We start from the raw sequence: 13,974 nt of genomic DNA on the forward strand, positions 1-13,974 counted from the left end.
TAAGCATTCACAACTGCACCTTTGAATAAAACTGAACGACTTCTAGCATACATTATAGGGTCCACAGCTCCCTCTAGTGTTCATATTGAAATTATTACTGTGGGGGAAAAAAGGAGTACAAATATGGAACAGTGTGGAAGTGTGATTTCATTCTGATAATTTAATTTCTCTTTACCCTCCCTAAGGTGGTGATTGGAGATAAAGTTGTCCTTAACCCTGTGAATGCAGGACAGCCTTTACATGCCAGCAGTCATCAACTCGTTGACAACCCAGGATGCAACGAGGTACAATTTCAGAGCGATTGAAATATTATATTGAACGTGTATTCCATGATGTGTATATTTTTCCAAAATGTTCGTAAATACCTACTAGTGACATCTTGAAAATTACTTCCTTCAAAACTAATGTTATGTTTTATCAGCTGTTGCTAATAAATATGTTTAAATAATAATTGGCCTTTGAAATTGTGTTTTACATTTTATCTTCCATCCAGGTTAATTCTGTAAATTGCAACACAAGTTGGAAAGTTGTTTTATTCATGAAATGGAGTGACAACAAGGAAACCATTCTTAAAGGGGTTGGTACATTGATACATTACATTTTGTGGGAAACATTATAGCTAGTGCCTCAATCCAAAAATATTTGCAATTGCAGGGAGATGTTGTTCGGTTGTTCCATGCAGAGCAGGAAAAGTTCCTCACATGTGATGACCACAGAAAGAAGCAATATGTGTTCCTTAGAACAACTGGCCGCCAATCAGCCACATCTGCCACCAGCAGCAAGGCACTGTGGGAAGTAGAGGTATGATCTTATGCTTTCTTTTTCACGAGGTGCCTTAAACTTAATCCAGAAGAAGGTCAAATTGTTGTGCTCATGTATTTTGACTTTTGCAGGTGGTCCACCATGACCCATGCCGGGGGGGTGCAGGCTACTGGAACAGTCTGTTCAGGTTTAAACATTTAGCAACTGGTTGCTATTTAGCTGCAGAGATGGGTGAGGTGTGTGTCTTTACTTTCATTGTATCTCTTATTTTCCTAATTCTGTACACGCCTAATTGGTTTATCTGTAGTGCATTTATCAGATTTGTATTTTGTTTGTTTATAACGTGTTTATTTCGAATATTCAAAACATAAGTACCAATAATCAGTGACAATAATCAAATATAAGAAAAAGAAGAACAAAATATGAGTATTCGAAAAGGAGTTAGAAGAAGTAAAACTTATTTACTCCCACCCCTTGTCCTTAAGTTCAGGCATATCAGTTTCCGTCCACTCATTTAAATGTATACATTCTTATTTAACACATACATATAACCCTACATTTTAGCTATACACAAATGTCGCAAAACCCTAGTAGTCCATAAATCAAACTCGGAAAAACTTAAATAAATAAATAACCCGAGTAAGCCATTTAACAGTATGTGTCACAATTACATCTCCATCATCCTTATATTTTTTTTAAAATCATACCTTTATATAGTTACTTAAATTGTCCCATATTTTTACATTCTTTTAAATCCACACAAGATTTCTTCAGTAGTCTCACCCTACATGCTGATAAGCAAATACTTCTTCTTGTTGTCCATTATATAGGTTTTTTGAAGTCCCAATATCACCAAAATAGTAACATTTTTCATAGTTTGTAAACAACTGCTAAATATTCTGAGGTAATATTTTTTTTTCTAGCTTTGTACATTATTTGTGCTGTTTGGTATTGTACGATATCAGGAAACTATAGCAATTTTGAGATTAAAAAAAAAATGTGTTTGTACGATCCTGATAACCAGTTTTGGGAATGAGCCGTAATGCCCAGTACATTTACTGAATATAGCGAAGTTTTGTAATTATTGCCCCAAACCTCAGCACTGTATTGCAAGTAAGGAGAGACTGGTTAACCGTATAGAGTGTGGAGTGATTTGCAATCTAAAACAATCTCTGCTTTATTTATTATTGCAATGTTTCGTGAGATTTTGCCCTGTATATATTTGTTATGTTGTTTCCAGTTAAGTTTTTCGTCAATAATTACCCCCAAAACCCTGATTTCATGAACTCTCTTAATTTTAATCCCTTCTACTGTCATCTTCAACTGTTCATTCTTTTTACAGTTGCCAAATAATATTATTTTGTCCTCTCTAACTTCAATTACGGATATATATTTTTAATTTATTCATTTCCGTTATTATTTCCTCCTCCATTTGTAAATGTTATCCCCTGAGTGAAAAATATTAGTGTCATCAGCATATAAAACAAAAAGTGCAATAGCTTGGAAACGTTACACATATAATTTATATGCAAAATAAAGAATTTTACTTGATTCCTTACACATCTTATTTACATACAAAATAAATAACTATAGTTGATTTCTTTATAATTATATTTCTTTTTAATACATGTTTAGTTTTATTATTTCTTTATATTTCTGTATGGTTCGACAGGTGAACCCTGAGTTTGAGGAAGAAAGTGTTGAGCAGCGAGCTGCAGTAAGTCATTTGGGTGCTGATTGGCTGTCCAATGTTTGGGTTTGTCTTCATATAAGTGGTGGATCTTTGCTTCCTGTTCTAGGTAGTGGACTTCACTCCTTTTAATTTCCAGGTACCACATATATTCATTCATTCTTCCATTCCACTCATTCTCACTAGGGTCGCGGGGTGCTGGAGCCTATCCCAGCTAACTATGGGCAGGAGGCAGGGTACACCCTGAATTTGTTGCCAGCCAATAGCAAGGCACAACGAGACAAACAACAATTCATACACGCCTATCATACCTGGAGACAATTTGGAGTATTCAACGAGCATACTCTGCATGTTTTGGGGATGTGGGAGGAAACCGGAGTACCCGTAGAAAACCCGGCACTGGCACATGCAAACTTAACACAAGAAGGCCGGAGACCGGGATCGGACCATTGATCGCAGAACTGTGAGGCGGACGTGCTAACCACTTATCCGCCATACGACATATAAAAATGAATAAATTAAGTCTCAAAGTTGTACTTTATGTAAAAGAAAAGCTCCGCGTACAATTAAAAAAAAAAAAAAAGAAACATGAATAAATAACCATAGATTGTCCCACAATATTGCCTTAATTATAATTTTTAAAAATCATTTTAAGAACATGTTAGACATAAAAACAAATGATGAGTTCACACTTGTAGATTGTGTGTGATCCTGTTTTTGGTACATGAGTATGATATTAGCAAACTATTGTACTTATTACTAATTAAAGATAAAGAATATTTTTTATTACATTATTTTTTCATCAGTTGAAAAATGTAAGTTAAGTTTTTAAGTGCGGAATCATTTCTTACTGAAAACCACCACTAGTGGGCAGAAATTTACAATGCTCACCCATTTCCTGTGTGTCCTTTGCTTGTTTATTCCTCAGAAAAATCAAATTGTAACTTTTCTTTTTCCAGCTGGATGCAGATAATGAAGCTTTACGTGGCCGTCTAAGGGCTCCTCAAGAGAAAATTATGTACACCCTTGTCCCGGTACCAGATGGCATGGATATCTCCTCCATCTTTGAATTAGACCCCACAACTTTGAGAGGCGGAGATTCGATGGTACCCAGGTACACATTAAAAACATTTGAAACGTGTTGCCACTTCACTGATCGACTGCTTCACCATAGGTCAGGAATTTGAGGGTCTAATTAAAACATTAATAGATGATTGTACAACCACAGTCAAATTTGATAATTACATATTGCTGAAATCTAACACATATTCTTAAATATTTTGATTTGTTTGACTTTGTGATAATGAATAGAAACATTCACTGATATTGGTCATAATGAAATTACATACATATTTTTGGGCATTTTGGTCCAGCATTCACAGTAAAGCGATTTAATTTACTTGTGGAAATGACAATGTTTAGCATTTGTTTTTAAAATCTCACAACATATTTGCATGCTAATCTCTGTTGTAGAGTTAGTATACAATATGCTCAAAATACACAATAATAAAATGTATTTTTATCATTATTTGTACATTTAAAGAAAATGTGATGTTTGAAAATGACTAGTAACTAGTAAACCCACTAATGGCTTTGCAAACCTTTACCTTTTTTTTTGTTTTTTGTTTTCTTGTTTTCCTTCCTTCCATGGAAAATAAATACAATAATACGTCTTTGAAGCACATTTTACATTAAAATAAGGAATTCCTGTACCATTTTTCATTAAAGTTATTGTTGAATCAAATATAATTTCAATCATATGAGGAACTGAGAAGCCGAAACATGCCCTAGAGACAAAGGACATGTAGCAGAAACACTCGATACAACAAACCATAATTTATATTATATGATGGAAATAGTAATTTATCAATTATATTGTCTTTTGTCTTTGTTACAAGTAAGTGTAGCATGAATTATTTTCTTATTTTGGAATGGGAAACAAATTCGTTGTTAGTTGGAGAATCACCCTTATGCTTCCTCAATTGTGTCTTTTATTCTCTTCTGGTCTTGGTCATACAGATCAATACAAGGGTGGGAAAGTCCCAGTTGTGTCAAACAGGAAATAATACCAGAGGGGGGAATACTTACAATTCACAATGACAGCACAATATTCAACCAATCAAAATGAATCACATAGACATATTACGCTTTTGCGTTTTTGACTTCTGCATGGTTACAATCTTATTCTTTTAGTTTAACCACCACACACACACACACACACACACACACACACATTTATGCACTTATTTCTATACCTTGTTATTGGTCATGTCAAGCTGACATTGGTCGAAAATCAGACTGTATACACCCTAGATGGGTTGCCAAACAATGACGGTCAATATCGAGACAGAGAACGAGTCACACTCAGATTCACACAATTACTGTATTTGTCAGAACAGTAGTGCCCTTTGAAAAGCTTCTATTGCGTCAACTTGTCAGAGGCATGCCAGCAGGCCTCAATGCCTCACAAATACTGGCCTTTAAAATGTAATGAGAAGACTAATTAATTTCAAGGTACAGTAGACACAGTACACAAAGGTAAGCTTGTTTGCTATACTGAGCAGTTACATAATCCTCAGTCAGAAAATGGCTTCTGTCGACCACCTGTGCTTGAGAACTAGACATGTAGTGAGCATACTTACTTTTATATTCATGTAGAAACAAATATTTGGATTATGATTGTTTAAGTCTTCAAATTATTTTTTGACCTTGTGGTACTCTGTGGCGAGTTAGTTACTACGTGCAGTTATGCATAAAAAGTGGCAAATAAAGAACAAGACACGCTACAGGATTATTTTGTGGGTGACATATGAAATACAAATTTTTCAATTAAGTTAAAGTGCTTTGAGGGCCTCGGATGTACAATGTAATCAAACATAGATCTGCTATAGCGCAATTAATGATCCATAACTGAACTTGAAATACCAGTAACAAACCCTTCGCCAAAGTGTTTAAAGGTAGATGGTGTCAATTATCGAACAGTTTTTACTTATTTGTCCCAGGCCTTTTCGCCTTCTGACAATTGTCATTGCCTAATAGAGCTTTTGGCAAAAGTTTGAGAAATATTTTATGGAAGTAATTTGTTCAGTAACTTGGCAACAGTCACTGTGAATCAGTAATTGCTACATGTTCACTTCACAGTCCTGTTTGTGCTTTGTGTTATTTTGTGTGGTATTCAAGGGATCCACTGATATAAAGACTTGTAGTTCTGCAAACAAACTTTATTATGAGTTAAAAGAATTTGATATTGAAACCCCTCTTAATGTTTTTGTTTTCATACAATTTGTAAAACTAGTCTAACTAGTAGGTTGCCATTGTTGTTGACATCGCAGGGCGGTGACATCACATGGTTATCCTGCTGGCCTTCCAGAGTATGACTTTAGCGACATAAACATGTAATCTGTTCAACCCTTTCAATTTCAACCCGAGAGGAACATTAGTGAGCATGACAGCACTATCAATATTTAACAAAACGAGCAGCAAAAGCAAAATGAACAGGAAAGACGGGATGAGACGAGAAAAAAGTAGGAAAAAAAAAAACGATGTTCTGCCACAATGTACTACACCGGCGAAACTTCTACAAGGTTCAGCTTTTTTGTTTAGATGCATACAGACAAAACATACTAAAGATGCCTTAAGAAAATACTTAAACGTAGCAATATCAAATAAGGGTGGTTGAAATATGCTACATGACTAATGTGGTCAACAGATCAACAATCTGCTTTAAAGCTACCATAACAAAACGCAATGCTTAAAAGTATTTTGAGGCAATGAGAAGGTAATAAAATACTCAATAAAAACACAACTAGTAAGTACTCGCCACTTTTAACCGATGAGCGCATGTGTTGGACGTATAGCTGCGTAGAAGGAATTGAAGTAACCAGTTTTCGTTGAGTGACAGTGACAATCTAGTACGTCATCACCCCGAGTGTCCATTGCAGGTATAAAAACATGGCGCCATCTGTAGGTCAAAACATGTACTAAATATTATAGCTTTTTAAATCATTGGCAATATTTTATGTGTTTTAATAATATATTTTAGTAAAAGAGAACAATTGTGGTTTATTAGAGCCTTCGAGTCTTTAAGTCCAAGGCTCCCTTTACGTGTGCTCGACACCTTTCAATGTTACAGGCTATAGGTTATACAGTATCTCATTGTCCATCATTGATCATATTTTTTTCTGGAAACAAGTTCTTAAAAGATTCACCAACTTCCTGTGTGGCTACTTGAATAATTGTCTACCTCACAATGATCCCTGACTTTTTTTATTTTATTTGTTTGTGCCACTTGTAGGAGTTCCTATGTGCGGCTAAAACATTTGTGTACCAACACTTGGGTTCACAGCACCAACATCCCCATTGATAAAGAAGAAGAAAAACCTGTTATGTTAAGAGTGAGTTAAATGTAATTAAAACATCTTGTGATTTATCCATTGAATGAGCTTTTTTCATATGTAATATGTTCAGATAGGAACTTCAGCAGTGAAAGAAGACAAAGAGGCTTTTGCTATTGTACCAGTGCCACCAGCAGAAGTGCGGGATTTAGACTTTGCCAACGATGCAAGCAAAGTGTTAGCGTCAATTGCAGGCAAACTAGAAAAGGGTACCATTACCCAGAATGAAAGGAGGTAAACAGTCTTAATAGTCAACCTATTTTTATCCACTACATTTGCAGTATCTAAGTACAGTACATTTATATTTTTCTACGGTATGTAAATGCACATGTCCTCTCCAGATTTGTGACTAAGCTTCTGGAAGATCTAGTTTTCTTTGTCGTGGACATCCCAAACAGTGGACAGGATGTTTTGGAAATTATGGTGAATAAACCTAACAGAGAGCGACAGAAACTCATGAGAGAACAGAATATCCTGAAGCAGGTTTGTTTTAATCCTCAGTTCAAAATCCTATCAAGAATTTATATTTGTATTATTTACTTTTCTTGTAGATCTTCAAACTTCTCCAAGCCCCTTTCACAGACAGTGGTGATGGTCCCATGCTGCGCTTGGAAGAACTGGGTGATCAACGGCATGCTCCTTTTCGACATATTTGTAGACTTTGTTACAGAGTTTTACGCCACTCTCAGCAGGACTACAGAAAGAACCAGGTGGGTGAACACGACTGCTTCACTGCAATTTGACGGAGTGGTGATCATCCCTTGTTGTCTTCTTTTCACAGGAATATATAGCCAAGCAATTTCGCTTCATGCAGAAACAGATAGGCTATGATGTGCTTGCAGAAGACACAATAACTGCTCTACTCCACAACAACAGGAAGTTGCTAGAGAAACATATCACTGCTGCAGAGATAGACACATTTGTCTCTCTTGTGAGGAAAAATCATGAGCCAAGGTAAATCTTTGAGGAGTTAATGTGTTCTAGCTAGTGTTGTAAAAGTTCAAGAGGCGGTTTACACATTTGAAATCAGTAGCATGTATACATTTTAGGTGATGATTCCAAATGATGGGTGCTAAATTGCATGTTCACTCACTTTAAGAGATTGCTTTAATTTTCGGAAACAGGTGTAAGATTCATGGGAACAGCCTTGTTTAAAAAGAGGGTTTGCATGTTTAGCGACATTAATGTGCCGTCACTTCTTACTTCATCTCTGATGTTTATTGTAACTTCTACCTAGGTTTTTGGACTACCTGTCAGATCTCTGTGTTTCCATGAACAAATCCATCCCTGTGACGCAGGAGCTCATCTGTAATGCAGTGCTTGATCAGACTAATGCTGACATCCTCATCGAAACTAGGTTAGCCTTGTCATTTCTGTTCAGCTGCTTATTTTGTATTGATTACACTCTTGTATTCTCATTCATTAGATTAGTTTTATCAAGGTTTGAAGTTGAAGTAATAACAAATGGTGAGAATCCAGTTGAGGCTGAGGACGAAGAGGAGGTGTGGCTATTCTGGAAGGACAATTTCAAGGATGTACGGAGTAAAAGTGTACGAGAGTTGGCCCAGGATGCAAAGGAGGGTCAGAAGGAGGACCATGAAGTGGTCAGTTACTACAGGTCAGATATGAATCGTACTTTTGGATTTCCTCTTTGATAGCATTTGCTATTTATTTTCTGCAATTGATAGACAGACTTGTACAAAGGTCACAGGGAAGCGTTTTGGGGTTCACATAGTGTACATTTTCCCTATTCAGCAATCTGAATGTTCACACGGTGTCAATAAAAAGCATGAAAACATTTAGTTATGTGATACTGCTTTTGGGTTTCATTGTAATTTTGATGTTTTATAACTAAAAAAAATACTATTTCTGGAGAAATTGCATGTGAATTCTAATTATTTTATGCAGAGTTACAGATTATACGAAAGGGTTCACATACCATTTTGTGTGACTCGATGCAATAATGTAAAAAAATGTGCATGTCTGGCAAATTTAACACATTTAATTTCTTGAAAGGTGCCAACTCAATCTATTTGCACGGATGTGTTTGGACCGTCAGTATTTGGCAATCAACAAGATCTCTGGCCAGTTGGACGTAGATTTGATCCTTCGCTGTATGTCTGATGAGGACCTGCCCTTTGACTTGCGAGCTTCTTTCTGTCGCCTTATGCTGCATATGCATGTGGACCGTGATCCTCAGGAGCAGGTCACACCTGTGAAATATGCCCGCCTTTGGTCTGAGATCCCTTCTCAAATCACAATTGACGAGTAGGTTCCTTGAAATAATTCATTATTGGTGGTGATTTTTTTTTTTCGTGTGACATTTCTTTTATCTTACCAGCTATGATAACGATGGAACCAGCAGAGATGAGATCAAAGAGCGATTTTGCCTCACCATGGATTTTGTGGAGAACTATCTTAGAGAAGTAGTGTCACAAAATATTCCATTCTCTGACAAGGAGAAAAACAAGCTGACATTTGAGGTATTCCTTCTTAAATAATCGACACGTAAACATGACAAAGACGTCTCATTTGTGTTTTGTCGATTTCATTTTCTGCTGTAACTATTAGTGCTGCAGCGATTAATCGATTAACTCGAGTAATTCGATTAGAAAAAAGCTTCGGATCAAATTTTGCTGCTTTGAGTATTCGTTTAATTAGAGTGGTGTTGTAATGGTACGTTTTGAAAGTATTTGCATTATGTTTTATTGATTTGGGTGGAGACACTTCCTTCTAGTGCAGGGGTGGGCAAACCGGTCCTCGAGGGCCGCAGTGGGTCCTGGTCTTTGTTCCAACTGATCCAGCACAGATAGTATAACCAATGAGGTTTCAGTCGAAATGAGAAGCACCTGACTGCAATCAACTGATTGCACTTCTAATGCTGATTGGTGAAAATGTGTCGTCTTAATGGGTTGGAACAAAAACCCGCACCCACTGCGGCCCTTTGTGGAATAGTTTGCCCACCCCTGTTCTAGTGGTATCAGTGATTATGAAATAACTCATTTAACATGGCTGAATTCAGCTGCTCCCTGTTAAGACCAACATACGGTAAGTTTTTGTTTGAGCTAATATTTTTTTTGAATGAATTTGTAATTTAGTTAATAGGTATATTTAGCCGTTTTTTTGTTAGAGTAACGGATTGATAAGAGCATTGTTAAAAAAAAAAAAGTTTGCATTTTATAACATTCATGCTTGTAGACTTTTGCGATGCAAGTTAGCCAATTGTTCTTTTGTTGTACTTACTCTTTTTTTATAGCATTTTAGGCTAAACTCAGGTATTTTAATTTATTTTTAAATGAATGTGCAATTCTGCATAGTTTGAAGAAACACTCGGGAATTTTATTTTGAAAGTGCAATCTTAGCAAGCGTCTGTTTTACATCACTAAAATTTATTCTGCAATGCATTAGATGTTCCCAATCCGATTGCTCAAGTATTCGAACTAACTAGTTGATCGATTAATCGTCTACCAAAATAATCGATAGCTGCAGCCCTAGTAACTAGAGGTGTGCAAAATTTCCGATTCTTAGATTATTCGCGATTCGGCCGTGGAAGATTCGAGAACGATTCACAAACATCCAAATTCCGATTATTGAAATATGCCAAGTAAAGCGGAAGTACAACACACTCAGCGCGCAGCGCGGACTTCGGGACGGAACGGAGCGGGAGTAGCTAAACATTATGCTTCTCATTAACCGGCCCCTCGGGTAATGCCAACGCTCAACTCACGGCTCTAGCTCAACTCATGCCACGAGATAAAAAAACACAACAACATACCTGACTGCTGCCGAAAAGCTGCTACAAGTACAGCTAAGCTACATAATGTTACAGTAGATATCATTTATATAGGACTAGATGGATTATAGACTCGGTAGCGGTAGCAGCACATCTGCAAAAAGCTAGATGCGGGCGTTAGTAAACGGCCGCCATCTTAAAGCAGTAAACTTCCCTGCAATGCTGTTGTAGCGAACCTTCCAAGCAAACCTAATTAACTTTTTATCTAAAATACTCCTAAATCGGTAAAATATTGACTTGAATCTATCTTTAAAATAGTTTTAAAACTTTCACATGTCAAAAGTAGACAAAAGGGAAATTATGGAATAACGGGAGCAATTTTAACAACTTTAACGGTTGATTCACAACATTAAATTAATTGAATGTAGTTTAAAGCTGCTGATACAGAATGGGGACTGGAGTTTTTTTATTTAATGTTATTTTTGTATATTTGTTTACTGCTATATGTTAACTTGATACTGAAATAGTAGTTTGGTTTAGCCTGAGAGTATTTTTGAACAATTTTGGAACTAATGTACAAAACTTTATTTTATTTAAAAAAAAAAAAAAAAGGAGGGGGGTGCATCAATAATCGTTTTATAATCGAATCGGAGCCTCTGAATCGTAATCGTAATCGAATCGTTAGGTGCCCAAAGATTCCCAGCTCTACTAGTAACATTCCTTATTACCAAATCAGTTGGTTCTGATGGGAAGCCTAGTTATATACTTAAAATCATGGTCGATTTGTAAGAAGCGTGCATTATAGAACCAAGCATGACAGAAGGAGTGACAATGTGGTACATGTAACACAGACACAACAGAATTGTGCTGCTTTTTCAGGAAATGCATGTTAATTAAAAAGTAGGCATAATTAAATTGCTAAGTGCAACAGAATTGTTAGAAAAGATCAATAAAAAAAACAGCATATCCAGTTTTTATTGAAAATAAGGAATTTGGTCACCAGTATTTCTATGTTAATCATGAAATTCAATTCACTTCTAAACAGGTTGTGAATCTGGCAAGGAACCTCATATACTTTGGGTTCTACAACTTCAGTGACCTGTTAAGGCTGACAAAGATATTGCTGAATATCTTGGACTGTGTTCATGTTAGCACTGCATACCCCATCAACAAGATCGAAAAGGGAGAGCAAAATAAAGGTTAGCATCCTCTCCTGACACTTCATTCGTGTTATTTCCATCATGGTTGAGGTATGTGTTTCTGTAGCTGGCAGTAATGTAATGAAGTCCATTCATGGAGTTGGGGAGCTAATGACCCAGGTTGTGCTTCGAGGAGGTGGTCTGCTGCACACCACACCAACACATCAGCCAGAGGGCGATGTAGTAAAAGCCCAGGCTGAACCAGAGAGAGAAGACATCATGGTCATGGACACTAAGCTTAAGATCATTGAAATTCTGCAGGTGTGGCATAGAAAAACTGCTTCTTGTGGAAGTTTTCAGAGATGTTTTATTTCTACCTTTCTTTTACCTCAGTTCATCCTAAATGTTCGGCTAGACTACAGGATTTCATGCTTGCTTTGTATTTTCAAACGAGAGTTTGATGAAAGCAACCCGCAATCAGAAACTAATGCCAGCCAGAATGGAACCAATGTCGCAAGTCAGATGCCAGGTATGTGAGGGTGAACTCACACTAGATAAATTAATCTAAATTGTTTTTGGGTATTGAATGCAAATGCACTGAGCTATTCTCAATCCTGGTGTCTGTGTATTTGAAAGAGATTCACTGTGGCTTATTAATACAGAATTTAGACATGCTGTTTATTCAGTGAGACATTGTTCCCTGCTAGCTATGAGTGATATTCATCAAGACACAATGCCAGGTAAGTTGATGTGTGGCTGTGTCATTTAGCAATGTTGGGAAGTTCCTACTTCAAATATAATTGGACAGAATACGCAAGCATAACTCTGGTGAAGTACAGGAGAGTTGGCTCAGTGTGAGTGCATTGTTAAACAAATAAGAAACATTAAAAAAAAAAAAAAAAAAAAAGTGATATGAACCTTTTACATCCTTCAGGAAATCTTGACTTTGAAAATATTGAAGAGCAGGCAGAAGGAATATTTGGAGGAAGGTAATATCAACTCGGTAAATCGACAAAAGCTTCTGATAAATTATTTTTTTAAAAAATGACTGAAGTTCTTTTGTCTGGGCGTTTAGTGAAGAGAACACTCCTCTTGACCTTGATGACCACGGTGGACGTACCTTTTTAAGAGTGCTGCTACATCTTACCATGCATGACTACCCTCCACTCGTGTCCGGAGCACTTCACCTGCTCTTTCGACACTTTAGTCAGCGGCAGGAAGTTCTCATGGCTTTTAAACAGGTAGGGGTGACCACTCCACCCCTCCTTTGTTTTCTTTTTTCTTTTAACTATTAAAGTTCTCAATATTTTAATGGGGAATCAAAAATAATTCTCCATACTGTGCATTAAAATATACTGTAGGTCCAACTTCTTGTGACCAGGCAAGATGTCGATAACTACAAGCAGATCAAATCAGATCTTGACCAGCTGCGGTCCATTGTGGAGAAGTCCGAACTGTGGGTTTACAAAAGACAGGGAGAAGATGGGATGGACGGGGATGGACCGTCAGAGTCAGATAACAAGAAGAAGGTAAAGTAGTTACAATTTAGGATGATACTCTTGTCAGCAGTAACTAGCTACAAACTAGGCGAAGAAAAGGAATATAGACCCCAATCACCAACGTCACACAGTCACGTGATCGCTGTATTGTGCCGCCATATTGTCCGTCATTGTGTGTCCGTATTATCAATGATCGTACTTTCTAAAGGTGGATTCACTTGCAAATTATAGAAGCCCCGGTGCTTTCAGACGCTGTAAACTCATTGGATGAGTTGCATAAAAGCCGTTATTTGGAAAAGCTTCAGTCGATCAGACGCAAGATCCATATTTGATGGGTTTTTGGGTTCGTTTACTAGGTGGTGATTCCTTAGACAAGCAGAAAAACACGCAGTAATAGGAGGAATGTACGTAGCGGTAATATGTAAATACGATGAGCTGACGGACAATATGGCAGCACAAGTCAGGGGGGTGGTGTTGTGACGTCACGTAAATGGGGTCTATAATGAGAATTCCAAACAATTTACAGAAAGTGGACTAGTCCGGATCTCAAACAATGCAATTATGTGTTGTATTGTTTACAGTATACAGGTAGTTGCCGGGTTACAAACGACTTCCATTCCTACGCGGGCGACGTAACTCAAATATCCGTGTAAGTCCGAATTAACCCTTTAAAAATTCAAAATAACTCTCAAAAATGTCCAAAGGTATTGTATTTTGTTTAATGGTGAAGGATACACTGCCCTCTGGTGGCAGCGTT

General features: G+C 37.0%; 1 protein-coding gene across 15 annotated transcripts in view; it reads left to right on the forward strand.

The window, feature by feature from the left end:
- Positions 1-13,974, forward strand: part of itpr1b (inositol 1,4,5-trisphosphate receptor, type 1b) — a 130,308-nt gene that overhangs the window by 23,560 nt on the left and 92,774 nt on the right. For 14 of the 15 annotated variants that reach the window (XM_057845338.1, XM_057845340.1, XM_057845342.1 and 11 more), the window contains 22 exons: positions 186-284; positions 494-577; positions 655-801; positions 894-998; positions 2,435-2,479; positions 2,562-2,591; positions 3,412-3,566; positions 6,747-6,846; positions 6,920-7,080; positions 7,188-7,329; positions 7,398-7,556; positions 7,628-7,800; positions 8,084-8,203; positions 8,273-8,464; positions 8,863-9,114; positions 9,188-9,329; positions 11,625-11,778; positions 11,846-12,039; positions 12,112-12,247; positions 12,653-12,707; positions 12,794-12,959; positions 13,080-13,247. In XM_057845338.1, coding sequence (XP_057701321.1) covers positions 186-284; positions 494-577; positions 655-801; positions 894-998; positions 2,435-2,479; positions 2,562-2,591; positions 3,412-3,566; positions 6,747-6,846; positions 6,920-7,080; positions 7,188-7,329; positions 7,398-7,556; positions 7,628-7,800; positions 8,084-8,203; positions 8,273-8,464; positions 8,863-9,114; positions 9,188-9,329; positions 11,625-11,778; positions 11,846-12,039; positions 12,112-12,247; positions 12,653-12,707; positions 12,794-12,959; positions 13,080-13,247 — 2,979 coding nt within the window. Of the gene's footprint in view, positions 1-185; positions 285-493; positions 578-654; positions 802-893; positions 999-2,434; positions 2,480-2,561; positions 2,592-2,676; positions 2,916-3,411; positions 3,567-6,746; positions 6,847-6,919; positions 7,081-7,187; positions 7,330-7,397; positions 7,557-7,627; positions 7,801-8,083; positions 8,204-8,272; positions 8,465-8,862; positions 9,115-9,187; positions 9,330-11,624; positions 11,779-11,845; positions 12,040-12,111; positions 12,248-12,652; positions 12,708-12,793; positions 12,960-13,079; positions 13,248-13,974 lie in introns of those variants that run through there. The other variant, XM_057845350.1, reaches the window with a different exon arrangement.

Source organism: Corythoichthys intestinalis, chromosome 9, assembly GCF_030265065.1.
Source record: "Corythoichthys intestinalis isolate RoL2023-P3 chromosome 9, ASM3026506v1, whole genome shotgun sequence".
Classification (NCBI taxonomy): Eukaryota; Metazoa; Chordata; class Actinopteri; order Syngnathiformes; family Syngnathidae; genus Corythoichthys; species Corythoichthys intestinalis.